This window comes from Anabrus simplex, chromosome 3 (assembly GCF_040414725.1).
Source record: "Anabrus simplex isolate iqAnaSimp1 chromosome 3, ASM4041472v1, whole genome shotgun sequence".
In the NCBI taxonomy this organism is placed as follows: Eukaryota; Metazoa; Arthropoda; class Insecta; order Orthoptera; family Tettigoniidae; genus Anabrus; species Anabrus simplex.
The window spans coordinates 440,549,090-440,566,638 of NC_090267.1; the positions used below are offsets into that span (position 1 = coordinate 440,549,090).

Genomic DNA, 17,549 nt, shown 5'->3' on the forward strand with positions numbered 1-17,549 from the left:
AATATGAGTTTTAATTAATGTAAGAACACTTAATTAATAGTATATAATTTATTATTACATGTATATATGATGTATAATCCAATGTAACATTGTGTAACAAACATAATAAGTCCAGAACTATGCAGTGTGCGACTAGAATTGTGTAGAAACTTCCTTACATTGTAAATATGCTGTTGGAGACTCTTGAATTTACGAGAAAACATGTTGTATCATATTCTCCTAGAATTAGGGTTGGGCACTATGTCCCTGTTTCGGCACAATGTGCCGGTGCACAGTTATGTTCCGCTGTTCCAGAACACCGAGTGTCAATTGTTCCGAAACATTCTCAAGCGAGCCGGAGACACTGACTCGCTGTCCCATCAGAAGCGCCACTATGCACTGCCCTTCGCCTACTAGCTGAACTGTGCAGCGGGCGCACGGGACGCGGGACTGTAACTGCGCAGTGTAGAGAGAACTTCGATAGGAACTGGGAATGTGCCTGTAGGGAACGTGCTGTGTGGTGTGTGCCTGGGTGTAGTTATGGCCATGGTCCAGCATAAAGCTGCAGGGAACGTGAACGAACAGTCGGAACACTGAAATTCACGCCCAATAATCACGTTTAAAGGCTGCTTTTAGGTTAAGATTTTTCCGGTCAGTATAAAATACACATAACACGGTTACAATGGCAGTGCAGGTGTTTAAAAGTAACCAATTCAAGAATATTTTCACCAGTTGAATGTATTGGCCTGTATTGTGAGTAATTAGTGAGTAATTAATATTTCTAAAATTTCCCTCAACACTTTCTCGGGGATTGACGTTAAACATTAATTTGGACTTTAAGGTAACTTTTAAGCCCAAGAAAAATATGGGTCGTCACTTTGGAATTAAAAATATAACTGGATGAATACATTGCTGTACTTTCATGCTGTTAGGCCGGGCTCACATTGAGAAGCAGTTGGCCGCAGAGCAAGGAAGAGCAGAGCAGAACAGCGCGAAGCTTACGAAACTGCAAAGTGGACGTGAGCGCACATTGCCACGCAGGATCTCGTCTGTTTTCAGAAATAACATGTTTTTCTTTAGACTCTGTGATACTGGGGCATCCAGTATAAAGAGGCTCTTTTTTCTTCTTCTTCAAGCATTCGCGTTTTTTCTCATTTTGTTAGTCATCTTCACAATTTCCCTTGTGCTGATGGCAACGCGGTTATTCAGCTTAAGACAATCGCAGTAAAAACAACCACCTTCGCCAGTTTACAAGACTGAACAATATTTCTATATTACCGATGTTCAGCGTTCATATGGACTAAGCAAAGAATTTAATTCATGATTATTTTTTATATTTTTTACGTCGCACCGACACAGATAGGTCTTATGGCAACGATGGAATAGGAAAGGGCTAGGAATGGGAAGGAAGCGACCGTGGCCTTAATTAAGGTACAGCCCCCCGCCCCCCAGCATTAGCTTGGTGTGAAAATGGGAAACCACGGAAAACTATCTTCACGGTTGCCGAGAGTGGGGTTCGAACCCCCTATCTCCCGAATGCAAGCTCATAGCAAGGCGATCCTAACTGCACGACCAACTTGCATGGTAAATTCATTAATAGGATCACAGTTGGGGAGAGGGAAAAATATGTATTTACAAATGTACTGCTAGATTTTCATCTAATAATAATAATAATAATAATAATAATAATGTTATTTGCTTTACGTCCCACTAACTACTATTTTAAGGTCTTCGGAGACGCCGAGGTGCCGGAATTTAGTTCCGCAGGAGTTCTTTTACATGCCAGTAAATCTACCGACACGGGGCTGTCGTATTTGAGCACCTTCAAATACCACCTGACTGAGATTTTCATCTAGTTGTCACAAGACACAAGATACTAAAATCAGTCAACATTGACAATCTGTTCTGAACGCGTTTGCATTTATATTTGACAAGACATGATAAATGATTTTCCGTATTCATCTCTTCGCATAAATGTGATGATGGATGACGGCGACGGAGTCGGCGATGATGCTCTCCATAATCAGCATTAGATCTTTGTCTTAAATTCTATATGTTGCGAGAACTTGGGTCACGGATTGTTTCATAGAGATATGAGGATTACATTCTTTTGTTTGCTGTTTGTTTAACGTCGCACTAACATATCGAAGGTTTTCGGCGACAGAAGGTTGGAAGATTGGGAAGATTAGCGGGCGTGGCCTTAATTAAGGTACAGCCCCAGCATTTGCCTGGTGTGAAAATGGGAAACCACGGAAAACCATCGTCAGGGCTGCCGACAGTGGGGTTCGAACCCACTATCTCCCTAATGCAAGCTCACAGATGCGTGACCCTAACCGCACGGCCACTTGCTCGGTGGATTACATTTTAGGCCTTTCTCTAAACTACCTTGTTACGCAGCGTGAATAAAATGATTTATAGCCTAGACTGTAGTGCCTTATTCCCCGAATTTACATACCGATTTTCATTAAATTCTGTTCAGCCATTTTCTCACGAACATACATACATACAATACATACATACATACATACATACATACATACATACATACTGTACATACTGCATTGCAGTCCACATGATTCACATAGTACCTACAAAACATGGTGAGACTGAATGGCTGTGGTAATTTTCTCCTCCATTTCTTAACTAACTGCGCGACACGTGCGCAGGAAACTGTGTTTCGAAGACTGCGCGTGGTAGGCGGAAGTAGGTGCAGAACCGGCCTGCTCTGCTCTGTCCTGCCCTGTCTGTCAACTTGCGATGGTGCAATGATTTGTGTGGATTACAAAAATCTGCTCTGCGCTGCACTGCTTTAGCTGCTTCGCCTGCGTCCCAATGCTCTCTGCACTTCGAATTCCTGCCCTCTCAACTTCCATTTACTTTCTTCAATATCTCGAAAATTTCCCTCAACACTTTCTCGGGGATTGACGTTAAAAATTAATTTGAACTTTAAGGAAACTTTTAAGCCCAAGAAAAATATGGGTTATCGCTTTGGAATTAAAGATATAACTCCAACATAGGGTGGCACACAGCCGGTATCGACAGGCAGATACAGCCAAGGCCAACTAATCTATCTAGTGTGGCCTTGGCACAACACGTTCGGTTCAGGCACATTCCAGATGAAGCAGAGCATGTCCTGTTGCCTCTCGAAGTTCTCTCTAGGACGCAGTTACAGTCCTGTGTCCCAGAACTCTGTACCAAAACACTCCGCCTCAAGCTCCTAATGTTGCGGAACAAGTGAATGTTCCGGTCTGCCCAACCCTATCTAGAATCCTGGCCAGGCAATGTATATATAGAGGCAGTCTTGGGAGCAGAGCAGAGTTGAGTTGTTTTAATGACACTTGTGTGGAAGTCGTGTCAGCCGAGTGTTTGAAGTCAAGTATGTGAATTTTGTTGGGTTATTAGTGGTTGAAATGTAAGTGTTGCAGTCCTCTTATTCTTCATAGTATGCAGCTGTTCAAAATGGTTTGTTGATGTGTGTACATTATATGTATATAGTTTGTAAATAAAATAGTCTACGCAGTTGACAGCATCGCATGTGTGCACCTTTGTGGATACATCTTTAATTAAGACTACAGTTGCTTCCTCCCCATTCCTAGCCCTTTCCTATCCCATCTTTGCAATAACTGTTGCTGCAATATAAAACACACAGCAGGCAGAAAATAAAAACCAATCAAAACATTACTGCTGTTGTCCAGGCTGATCAAGACTATATGGTCAGTAAAGATACAGAAGGTAGCAAAGAGATCAGTTGCTCTGCAGCCAAGAAAGCATTCAAGGTAGCACCGAAATACATCGAACAACATCAAATGGCAACACCTGTGGATGTGTTCTGGCAAAAAGCGTGGAAAATTGCATTTGCAAAATCAAGAACAGTAATTTGAAACAAAAATACTTTGCAGACCTTTTCAAGTTAATTCATTTCTGTACTGTTTATACAGACCTGTACGTTTTAGTATTTTATCTTAGTGCAATGAGCTGGTTAGCCTACTGAACTGGACTACAGACTTTTTTTTTTGTTCATTTCATTAAACATTCAAAATAATAATTTAACTTTTAAGTGTGTAACTCCGCTGTTAGTACAGACACAGCTTTTTGTTGAATTTGGTTTTTGGTTGGTAAAACTATTTTACATTCCTTTCTGTATTTTAATTAAGGTTTTTATTTGCTCCTCTTATTCATCATCTTCATCCATTTCCCTCATCCAGCTCCTGATGGGTTGGGATGTATATGACACCTTTCCATCTTCCTGTTTCCAACCACTATTGTTTCTCCTTAACTGTGTTCCATTCCAAGTATCTTCTAATTATACTATTCTTGATCATTTTCAACCACCTTAGTCTGGGTCTCCTCTCTTTTGCCCTCCCTCCTCCCATCTGTGTCCCATCATCTGCTTCAGCATCCTTCCCTCTTCCAATCTCATAACATCATCCAAAGTTTATCCCCCTCCATTCTGTTTCTAGTGTATGGAACTCTCAGAGGATTATCTGAAATGAGAAATGGAAACGATTCAAAGGAAAGCAGCACAATTTGTTCTGGGTGATTTCTGACAAAATAGTGTTATTTTGGGTTTGAAGGACTTGGAACTAAGGGGTTGAATTGCTAGACTAAGTGGAATGTTTCAAGCTGTCAGCGGAGAGATGCCATGGAATGACATTAGTAGAAGAATAAGTTTGAGTAGAGTTTTTAAAGGTAGGAAAGATCATGGAATGAAGATAAGTTTGGAATTCAAGAGGATAAATTGGCGCAAATACTTGTTTATGGGAAGGAATTAAGGATAATTTATCAAGGGATATGTTTGATAAGTTTCTGTCTCCCTTGAAATCGTGTAGAAAAGGCTACAGATGGCAAATCTACCCTAATTGTGTGCTAGTCTAGTGTTGTACCAGAAAGGGGTTAGCACCCCTAAGTAGCTCTGACTTTGACAAGAGGCTGTTGGGAATTGCATCATTTGTTGATCTTTATTGGCCATTGTCAATTGACTTTTTTTAGTCAAACATGGAAAAGTGTTGAAACAATGATACCAACACCCAACCAAGCATTAAACTCTTGTTCATCGTACACTGTAGTAGAGTACATTTCTTCCATTTTAAGTTTCCTCTGTGAAATTGTTGATTGGTGTCACCAACTAATTAGGGACAACTGAGGTTTAGGTTGAAGGAAGAATCCCACCTTACAATACTTATTTGCTTTTTATGGCTAGTCTATGTAATCACAAACATATTCCATCTTAAAGGGGTAAGGGTGTATTCTGCCCGAAGGCAGGTCCGAACCTCCGCAGAGATGTGCCTGAGCCGGAGTTTACATATGGTAGGGTGGCCAGTTCCTTTCCGCTCCTCCATTCCCTTACCCCCCACCAACAGCGTGTGGCAACTCATCCAAATCTTCACCATGCCCAATGTTGCTTAACTTCGGAGATCTCACGGGATCCGCTGTTTTAACATGGCTACGGCCGTTGGCTGGCTATTCCTGCTTGGTCTAGTTAAATTATTACGGCATTTTCCCTACTTTCCCCTCCGTTATCCCACTTCCGCCTCGTGCTCCTCTCCCAGGTCAACCATACAACATACACACCGAGTCAGCTGGCGACGTAAGGGAAGTAAACATAGCAGAACCAGCCAGAAGGTAAGCATTCGATTGTTCTTCCGATACTTCACCACCGTATATTCACAAGGTTCTTTCTCTTTTTCTAAAACATTTTTTTCTTTCCTTTTATTACAGACTCCCTTCAACACCTCAAAACTTTCTATCAAGATTTAATTTCAACTTCAGTTTTTCTTAACCCTTTGAGCCCCGAATGGTACTTTTGAACAAAAATAATTATTTTAAGAGTTATTCAGTTTCAATACTGTTCTGTGAACATGTAAATGTGTGAAATTTATTTTTGTCAAATTGGTTAAGAAAATAGAACATGTTGCTTTAAAGCAACATTGGGGTCAGGAGGCAATATTTTATACATAAAAATTCAACAGACTTGGGTTTGTTATAATGTGTAACCTTTATGTATTCCTATTATTTCAGCTTGTATATTTTATCAAACATATTATTAACACTTAAAACTATAAATGGTGTTATTTACAGGGTGGCTGAGAAGTAGTGACTCACTGTTGTTACATTGCAGTTTTACAAGAAAAATGTGCAAATGATGATGAAATGATGGTGCACAATTGGTCATATCACAAAACAAAACAACCCTTGAAATAGTATTTATATTAGTAGAAAGAGTTCTTGATAGAGGTAAGATGAAAACAGGCTCATATGGCAAATTGTAACTTCCGAAGGTGGTGAAACAGTCACAAATACTTGAACCGCTGATCCCTTCATAGTGGCAGTCTGTCTTCATGGATGTCATAACTTACTGTGGAAGTTATAGAAGCAATTGCGTGCAGATGTCAAACACAGGTGCACTTTACATTTAGTACACAGCAACTGAGTGAATCCAGTAGGATAAAATTGGCAGCGACCTTTCTTTTCCTCATTTTGTAGCCAGTGCCCACATTCATCATATCGTACATCTGCAACAGGTCTTGGGGCAAAATGTCTCTTCTTTTTAATTTCCTTACGTGACTCAATTGGGTGACCTCGTTTCCTGCATTGTGTTTTCCCTGACCTAGTCAAAGCTGATGCTGTTTGAGCTTGGAACTTCAGTAGTGAATATTCACAATTCTTATGTTGCTTCTGGTGTCTTCAGTATAGAAGCCAAGCATTGACTACAACTCCAATGCATCAGAACACAATTCTCATGTACCATTTCAGAGAACAGATATCAATTCTGTACAATTCAAGCAGCATATCTGCCAAGTCAACACCACCCATAAATTGATTGTACTCTTTCACGATATATGGGCGATCAACAGTAATCCGTTTCCTGTGGCTCAATGGCTGCATATGTAGATATTAAGTCTACAATATACATTTGAATAATAGGCTATACTTATTTCAGGGACAAATATTGCCTTGAGAAGCTTACCACGTTTTCAGTTTCAGTATCCAGATCCCTTCCACTAGTAAATAAAGATGTTTGATCTTCTATATCTGAAAAGTTATCATCTTCTAAGTCAGAAATATTACTATCCAATACTTTGTCAAGAAGGTCCTCTATATCTCTTTCAGTTTTAAGTATTGAGTTCATTATCTACTGAGTTTTATTTGAACACTGAAACTTTGAATAATACTTTTAGGTTAGAGGAAGCACAACCACTCACCCCTAGTGTAGCTTAGGAGCAACACGATTTTTGAACCAATGCACACTAACACTGTTGATTTCTTCATTGAATTTAAAGGTAGAATATGAATTCTGGAATATATCCTGTAATAATTATAGTAGATGGCAGTTTCAAAACTCAAACTAAACACACGATAACACAAACTGAAAAACATTCAGTGCAGGTTCCTGCCATTCTGTGATGCAGCTGAATCCAAAGAGTACACATACTATCATGGAATAGCAGACATGAGTCATCTAGTGGGTGATTCAGGAACTAATAGGATGTGGATTCAAAGCAACATCAGAGTTGAAGGGAATAATTTTGTTTTCTGGTACTAAAAAAATGTTGGAATATCATGTAGCTCTGAAGCAACACTAGAGCTGAAAGGGTTAAGGAGTTTCCCCTGGTCATTGTATTTTAACACTAAAAAAAGTAAACTTGTGTCCTCATCCCGAGGTGGTGCAGCTGTTTTCAAGCACACCCCCATTGGAGGTGAGCTGCATGTACCATTTGAACCACACACCAGCCTTCCTGCCATTCTTAAATTCTGGCAGTACCGGGAATCAAACCCGGGCCCCAGAGGACGGCAGCTAATAACACTAACCGTTACGCTACGGAGGCGGACTATTTTAACACTAGAGCAGCGGAAAGGGTCAAAATGACACCCACTTCAATATTTCTTTAGTTATGTGCGCACTCTTATATTGTTTCTCTTCAAATATCTTGACTTTTCATAGTTTTTTTTGTACTGTGTATATTGATGTATCGCACCCAGCAAGATATTTACATTTTCATAGTTTTTTGATATGGCATACCCTGGACAGTGGAAGGGGTCATTTTGACTCCTGTACAATTCCTTACTACAACGCAGGAGTTTACATTGCCAGACAACAGTATGTACTCGGCCTGGTTTATTAGTACTATTGAGCTCTTACTGCCAGATGAGTGTTCCAGTTAGCAGGATTATGTTATTCATCTTATTGTTTCAAAAGTGTTCTTCTTACAGACATATGTTAACGATTGTCTTTCTACTGAAGAGGTGTCTCACATGCTAGAAAATTCCATTGTTGAATCTCAAAGTAAACTATCTGATTCAGATGACAGTTTTTTGCTAGAGGTAAACAAGGCTAGTGAGGACGATCGTAATGGGACAGGGTATGAACTATCAGCAGGAGAAGTCAAAAGTGTTAATCCGCCTCCAAACTCGCCTCAAATATCTCCATCTCTGTTAGCTTTATCATCAGTGAAGATGGTCGAGATGGAGTCGATTGGGAGGTCTTGTATTCAAACTAAAAAAACATCTTACGACAGACTGGGAACACAGTTCACCTTGACAGTGTACCAAGGGAAGAACAACATCCTTCTTCTTAGCACACGGTGCGCTCCAGTAACAATGAACACAGAATGAAAGAAAAAGCCAGAGACTGTAATTGCAACTGCACGAATGAACCACGGGGTAGATGTAGTCAACCAAATGCCTCATGAATATACCAAGGGTGCATGAAGGAAGTGCCCAAGGCATGTCTTACAATATCCTAGACTTAACAGCTATCATTTCTTGGGTCATTGACAAGCAAGTAACAGGTAGGAAGATAAACCGGAAGAAGTTCATCCTCCATCTGGCAAGTGAAATAATAAGACGGAACGAGCAAGGACAACTACAGCAACAAGTGTTGAACATGTGTTGAAAATGTTCACGAAAAGTAGAAGTTGTGTGTGAAAAATGTGTTTAGGTTATTTATTTTCTTAAAGTATTTTTGAAATAATTGTTGCAATGTGGGCGACTGACTAACAAAAGGTGTTCAATTGATTAATTTTGTGAAAACTCCTTAGAGAAACAGAAACACTATGAAGTTGTTTGAGATTATGCCTGTGTCTACCAGAAATATAAAAGGTCCATGCACTAAAGTCAGCTCTCGTGTGTTTAAAATAAAGTTGTGCAGACACAGTAGAAGAAAATACATCTCTTATAGAGTTCTAATTTGAACATTTCCAAGCATTTCTTATGATAGGTCAAAATGACCCCTTACCGCTGTTCTAGGAATGTGGGATTCTCAGCTGTTCTAGTTTTAAATTTAAGTCTGTCATCATCCACAAGTTAGAGTTCATACTAAAAATCTATAGCAACTTCTCCATCATTTTGAAGAAAGATCAATTTTTAGGATCCCTTACACACAGATTTTATTACAAATTTGAACATTGACTTGTTGAGTGTGTGAACTCAATGTGAAGGAATATTTTATCTCATCACCATCATAAGTATTTTTTATTTTCTATGTGCCAGTTTTTGTATCTTTATACATGTTTTTAGCTGAAGATGTTCCAAATCAGAGGAACAAAACCTGTACTTTTTTAGTCCTTTAACTAGATATTAAGCTGGAGTATGTTTGTGATTACAGAGACTAGCCATAAAAAACAAATAAGTATTCAAAGGTGGGATTCTTCCTTCAACATAAACCTTAGTTGAGTTGATGCCAGTACAGGATACAAATGAGATTTATAAGTTGTTTCTAATTAGGGAATAATCAGAAAATATACAGAACTTGTAATTGTCCGGCCAGATGTACTACTTGAATCATCTAGTTCGAAGTTGGAGCAGCGGTTTTGGATGTGCTGCCGTATTGTTGAAATGAAAATCCTCAACCTGTTTCCAGTCATTTGACCAGGTCAGGAATGGAATGAATGAAGCCCCCATCTAGCGGCGAGGATAGGAATTGTGGTGGCTGCCGAAGCCTGTCGCACTTCTCTGGGGCAATGATTAATGGCTGACAGATGAAATGAAATGATATTGGAGAGATTTGCTGGAATGAAAGATCACAGGGAAAACCGGAGTACCCGGAGAAAAACCTGTCCTGCCTTCTCCGCTTTGTTCAGCACAAATCTCACATGGAGTGACCGGGATTTGAACCATGGAACCCAGCGGTGAGAGGCCGGTGCGCTGCCACCTGAGCCATGGAGGCTCCATACTGTGATTTATTTAACTGAATATTCATTGTATTGAAAAGGTGGACTATTGCATTCTTTGTACTTGTGTATGGAAAGAATTTACTATACGTTCTTGTGAACCTGTGTCAGAGGTGGCTGAAGAGTGCATTATTTCTCTTGGTTTATGTTGTGATATCATAGAGGAGGCAGGTGATTCTTTAACATTGTTATTCTCTGTAAGTGAAAGACAGAAGTCGGTTTCCTCATGGAAAGAAAGGTCGATGGATGGATTAAAAAAAAAAATACCTCATGGCACTGTATTATCACCCATACTTTACAACATCTGTACCAACAATCAACTTTGCCCTCCAGGTGATTCATCTATGTCGATGACATCCAGTCACTTTTTTCTTTACAATTGACTTTGCGTTGCACCAATACAGATAGATCTTATGGGTATGATGGGACAGGAAAGGGCTATGAGTGAGAAGGAAGCAGCCATGGCCTTAATTAAGGTACAGCACCAGCATTTGCCTGGTGTGAAAAATGGGAAACCAGGGAAAACCATCTTGAGGCTGCTGGCAGTGGGATTTGAATCCATTATCTCCTGAATGCAAGGTCACATCTGTGCGTCCCTAAGGGGGATGTTTTGAAGAGGTGCAGAAGAAGTTAACAGAGGCCTTAGGTAAACTCCTTGTGTGTTGGGATGAAAATCGTCTAAACCAAACCCGTCAAAATCTCATGTTTTCACCTATCGTCTTTGCAACAGAGAAAGTGGGCAATGTCTGAAAGTGATGTGGAGGAGTGAGGCTCAAAGAACTTAAGGAGTCTAGACAAATTGCACGCCATCCTTCAAGAAGCATTGCAAAGATCTGAAAGGGAAGGTTACTGCTAGAAATAACATTATTCGCTAACTGACTTGCTCAGCGTGGGGAGCACAGCCAGGAATGCTCATACAACAATCTTAGCACTCAGATTTTCTGCAGGAGAGTTTGCTGCCTCTGTGTGGGATATCTCTGCTCGTGCTAAACGTGTCGGATTTATTACAGCTACCTCGGAACAACACACATGAAGAAACTCTCCTTTGGTCGATATGGCACCTCCCAACGTCGGGTGTTTCGTAGTTGCAGAGATTGAAAGGAAGGAACAGATATCAGATGCCAGACAATGAAAAGGCCACGGCTTTCATTTACCACCTAGATGACACGGACACACGTAAGAACTAAGGGGTTAGTGTGCAGAAGCAATATGGTGAAGTGGGTTATGCTTCTGTTGCAAAATGTGACTGGGAGGGCAAATACAGAATTTGGAACATTTGCTTTAGTGCTCAGTGGGTTTCACCTACTATCAAGCTGTGGTATATTAATAATACTCTCTCTCCTTGCACACTGTCAATGCATTGTGCTTGAAACAGGAGTGGGAGGTATGCCATTCTAACTGATGAATCAGCTGACAGTGAAATGCTGTCTATTTTAAATTGAAAAGCCTGTATTATCCAACATTGTTACTCTCATTTGGTGAAAGAGAAATGTTTGTTTCTCTTGGTATACCTTTTTTTGTATCCTTTCGCATACCCAGAATTATTGGATAAAATGAATTTCATTGCAAATTTGGTATTATTGATAGTATACTTTTTAAAGGTACAGTCCAGGCTCTTTACAGTAATAAAAGTTTTTTCTTTAATTAGCAATCAACATCGGGACATGTTTCGTCCTTCTTTTTGGTCGTCATCAGCCGAAAATACTTGTAATATTAGTAAAATAGATGTCGCAAACACCCATTAAATTATGATTTGGGTTACCAAATACGTCAAGTTAAAATGCATGATAAAATTCGAAGAATGTTCTTATAATGCTGGAGCTCGATAGCTTTTTAGTTCTGTGGAAATGAAGATAAAATTGTTCAACACACGTAATAGTTCCATTAAAATTCGATGATTGAGCTCATCTGTTGTTGGCATGGTGATATGTTGTTGATAATTCTTACCAATTTACTTACATAGATCTATTTTATAGACTGTTGTACCTTTCAGCGTTCAGTCTGTAAGTCTCCGCAATCCTTTTCAGCTAGCTGTGTAGCCTTGTTTAGTTCCGTACCCCTTATGTTTAAATCAGCTAAAACTGGGTCCAACCATCATCGCCTTGGTCTCCCTCTTGTTTCTTTTACTTTCCATGGGCAAGTCCATTATTCTACCAGGTAACTTCTCCTCCATTGTTTCAGGTGGCTCCCCTACCAAAGCTGATTTATGCATACACCTTCATCCATGAGTTTAATCTTAGATTATCCTTTGTCTCCTAATACTGAATACCCTTCTGCCATTGTTCACACCTGTTATTACCAGCAGTCAATCTAGCTACTTTCATGTCCGTTACTTCTAACTTATGAATAAGATAACCGGAGTCCACCCAGCTTTACATATAAATTATAAACATAAAAGTTTTCCACCTATTCAGTACATAGTTACATTTACACTGCATGTATTTACATTACATGGGACTAGTTTCAACCTTACTCGGGGTCATCATCAGCCATATTTAAACAATACACAATATTTGACAAAATCCTAAAACATGTTCCTGAGCAGTAAGAACAATATGAAACAAATATATAATTAACACTATGATGTGTGGTTGAATTAGGCGTAATGCTATGGTGCTGAAAATGTTGCATATGAAAGTGAAATATTATGAGTGACAATAGGTGAGCAATGTATAATACATGTACACAAATATGTTATGAAGGTACAAATGAGATGCTCTATGTTGTGAATCAACTTGAGTCAAATTTTTTAGACACTTGGTGTTTCAGATATAATTCAGTAGGTGCTGGCAATACATAATCCTAAAACATGTTTCTAAGCAGTAAGAACAGTATGAAACAAATATATAATTAACACTATGATGTGTGGTTGAAGTAGGCAAAGTGCTATGGTGCTGAAATGTTGCATATCAATCAATCACTACTGATCTGCATTTAGGGCAGTTGCCCAGGTAGCAGATTCCCTATCTGTTGTTTTCCTAGCCCTTTATGAAAGTGAAATATTAAGAGTGACAATAGGTGAGCTATGTATAATACATGTACACAAATATGTTATAAAGATACAAAAGATGCTCTATGTTGTGGATCAACTTGAGTCAAATATTAGACACATGGTGTTTCAGATACAATTCAGTAGGTCCTGGCAATACAGTACTGAGTGTTATGGTACTAAGATTGAACACAGTATAATGTGACACTTATAATAAAAGTATACAAGTATGTACAAATGTTTCAGTAACAAATGTGTAGATGATACTCTCTAGAAGAATCTGTGAGGAGTGGATTATACACTGTATCAGCTTAAGCAGAAATTTTGATAACTTGGTGTATTAGGTAACCAAGCCAGCAAGGTTGATTCTATCTGATATTCCACCGTATTAGATTTCTTCTCTACCGAATAGCTAGACTTAACTATGTCACCCTTTGCCAAAAAATGTCTAAGCAGAATTCTTCTGGAGTTCTAAGTAGACACTCTGCGTGGTGATCTGAATGGGTGGAACTCTCAGTTCAAAGCTGAACAAATGGGACCTTGCGCAGCAGTGTGTGCAGCATGAAATTCATGAAATTCATAACCACCGAGCTTTAGTTGGCTAGTTGGCCAGAAAACAGACCATTGTGAAGATAATTTAGTTGGTGAGCTAAATTCTTTCTTATAGCATACTGTAGATTGCAACTGTGAACTCACTGCATTATCTTTACTGCAGCTTGATTGCTTCACTTACAAGGAAGCCCTTCCAACTGTAAGTCTCCGATCTGATTGAGATTTGGTACGACGACTTCAATAGAAACGCTTTATTCATCCATATCAAAATTAGATGCCTAGTCATAAATTTAGTACCTGTTTTGGGGTGTCAAAGTTTGTTCATTTAAGCACCGCATGGACAGGAGTGAGCGGCGGGTAGCAGGTAGAAGTGGGGAATTAATGTGTATGTTAGAGAGAGAGCGTGACACATGAAATTGGCCAGCCGGCCCACCTGTACCTGCTTCCCGCCACTCACTCATGTATATGTGGTGCTTAAATAAGCAAACTTTGACACCCCGAAACAGGTACTGAGTATACAACTGCAAGTTTGATATGACTCAATAAAACATTCCTGCGGAAGTCCTTGTACCAAATCTCAATCAGATCGGAGACTTACAGATGGAAGGCTTTCCTCGTTAGAATACTAAGAGAATATACAATACATCTTGAGTACTTCAAATTATGCACCCATTCCATCTGATATTCCACCGTATTAGATTTCTTCTCTGCCGAATAGCTAGACTTAACTATGTCACCCTTTGCCAAAACAATGTCGAATCAGTTATTTATGTAGGAATTCCATCAGGTAAATAGTACTTATAACTGATAGTTCTATTATATATTAGAGTGATTGCAAAGTAACTTATTTGTTGATCTTTTCAGAGATGTTGAGGATGGTGGTAAAAGGACATTTTTTATGGTGAACACAGTAGCCCTTGTAATGCAGCAGGCCCAGTACATCCGTAGACATACACCACTCAGTGTAGGCCACTTCAGTGGTGACATGAATGTGGATTTCTGGACAAAAGAAGTGTGGCTTGAGCATTTAAATAAATATCAGGTATGTTCCTAGTACAGTAATTATTGTTGAATAATAATTTTGTTCTTCAAACAGTAGGTGAATAATTCACATAATTGCTTCAAGATCTCTTATTAGTCATCTAGTCTGGTATATCAGCAGGAATGACTCTTTGTGGATCACATTAATGTAGCTACCCACTGCTGATGAATTATCGAACAACTCTTAATCAGAGGGTTAGCAGGAATGTTTGTGAAAAGTGTGATAATCATGAATATCTCAATTCTTCTTCTTCATATGATAAAATCGCATCAAACATAGGTCAGAAATGATATTTTTCAGACTTCATTATATATTGTGAAAACTCCCATTTACGGTCATCGAAGGGATGTAACAGTTTGCCTGTATCTGGGAGGGAGGTTACACCGTTGACAGCAAGACCTTCAGTTATTGCAGATTTATTCTTCCTCTCGTCATTATTTTCTGGCCACTGCCGTAATTATGTGATCTATTTGTTGCAAAATTCCACTTGTGTGAGGCTATTGTTTTCATAATATGTGCAAGCACATGAATACTGTATGTACTGTAGTTTTTCCCCATACACACTCTATAACTTCAACTTTTCTATGGATTGTCAAACGTTTACGTTTAAATTCAATGCCATGTGAGAAAAAAAAGAGAGAGCATGTTAAATTGTGAAACATTTGTTGTAGTATTTACCTGGATTATTTTAATGAAAAATGAAGATGGAGAGAAACTGTTGGGACTCTTGTATCAGAAATAATCTAATAATAAAGAACACATGGTTTATGAAGAGGAATAGCCATAAGATCAGCCGATGTAGTTGGGATGGACAGTATGAAACACGTCGATTTTATAATAACAGATCAATAATGGGGAAGATACGTCATGAATACAAAGATAATCCCCAGTGAAAGTATGAAAGGTGATCATAGATTATTAATTGTGGAATTCAAACAAGTAAAAAGCCCTAAAATTGTACTGAAGAAGAAACCAAAGATCAGGATTTGGGAATTGCAGGAGGAGGATAAAAGAATGGCATTTCAAGATTGGATAAAAAGGAAGTTGCGTAACACGGAAATACGAGGTGGAGGAGAAGAGTGGGACAATTTAAGAGAGACATTTGTGGAAGCAGCAATTGAGGTATGCGAGAAAACAAAAGCAAATGTTAAGGGAAAGGAGACACCGTGATGCACAGACAAAATAAAAAAAAAGAAATAGGAGGGAACAAGGTGAAGAAAGAAATGGATAAGGAAAAGCAAAAAACATATCAGAGCAATGAGAATAAGATAGAAAGGTTATGTGTGGAATACCAAAGATTGAAACTACAAGTAAAGAGGAGTATCAAGGAAGAAAAGGAGAAATGTTGGCGAGAGTTTACTAACAAAATTGAGCAAGATAGTCGAGGAAATCAGAAACTGTTATACAGAGTAATGTGCCGTTTCCATTGTTCTAAGAGCAATTTCGTTGAGTCGAATTGCACGCGATTACCGCTAGTGAAATTAAACATTACGCATAAAGTGATAGAATATCAAGGAAATACAGAATAGTGCGAAAGAGTAATGGTCACGATTGTAGAGGCAGTGCATAAGACAAATTACGGTTCGAATTGTTAACGCAAACACTAATATAAATATTACAATTGAATACACATCGTTGAAAAGCGGACGACTTGTTAAAGCATTGAAACTGATATAGCAGCGGAAGAAGAAAAGGATATATTGCAATTATACGCAAGAACAACGTATTATTATGATAGTAATATTAATAAATTCATGCTAAATGCATGAAATACTGCAAGATTCAATTAGCCAAGCATTAAGAAGAAGGCGTAGAATAGGCCTTGGCTCGTAAAAGAATGAATCAACTATAAAATGCCATTTATATAAACTAACTTAAGTAGCAATTACATTCAGTATAAAGAAATAAAGCAAAAGTGGACATATTGAAGGTCTGCATAAAATTAGAGAGAGAAACGTCTATTTAAACCGATTCTCGATATCATTTTATTATGTTAGAAGGCTTTGCTTATGTCAAGATGTTTCAGTTATTTTCTTCTATGAATTTGTATCTTCCAATTGCGCAAGACTGCTATGTCGTGGACCTGTAAGAAAAATGTGGGCTGACTGTTCGGGGAAAATCCAGCCGATATGACGGACTCGGCAGAGCTGCATTTTCGAGAACATCCCAGTGACTGGCGGCGGAACATCGAGGCTGACCAAGGCTGCTGAAGGCTAGCCGAAATAACAATCCTGGTGGCCAAAGGAAAAGTTTCGTAGAGATATGAATTTAATCGCTAGTTTCTGTACATGGGTGATTTCTTACATTTGATTAATAGATGAGAATCGTATATGTCTTCGAAACAAATCAAATTAAGATAGTTTCTCGCGAGTGACCTAATAGTGTGTCATTATAATGAAAGAAATGGGCAGTCTTCATATAAAAATAAGACCATCTCTAGTTAGGAAAGTGACTAAATAGTATGATAGTGTAATGTCTACAACATTAATGACTCATAGTGAATCATGCCATAACATATGTGAAGTATTTGAGAGTAGAATGCTATAGGATTTTAAATGAAATGTAGGATATTATGTTAACAAATATAGGTTTATATTACAAGATATTAGAATCATTCCGTATTGATGGTTTTCACTTTACACAGGTGAAAAATTATAGTATCCTCCTAATTCAATACATCATATATTCCGTCATTAGACGGAGCAAACAAATTCAAACATGTTTCGGCTCGCTTGAGCCATCTTCAGTGAAAAATTAGGGGGGGTTGGAATAATTTACATAATATAAGTTGAAAAAATGCTAAAAAACATAATGAAGG

The 17,549-nt window shown here is 38.7% G+C and overlaps 1 protein-coding gene across 1 annotated transcript in view; it reads left to right on the forward strand.

Moving 5' to 3' along the window:
* Dcr-2 (Endoribonuclease Dcr-2) overlaps positions 1-17,549 on the forward strand; it is a 396,960-nt gene that overhangs the window by 18,093 nt on the left and 361,318 nt on the right. The window contains exon 3 of the mRNA XM_067143947.2: positions 14,554-14,731. Coding sequence (XP_067000048.2) covers positions 14,554-14,731 — 178 coding nt within the window. The remainder of the gene's footprint in view (positions 1-14,553; positions 14,732-17,549) is intronic.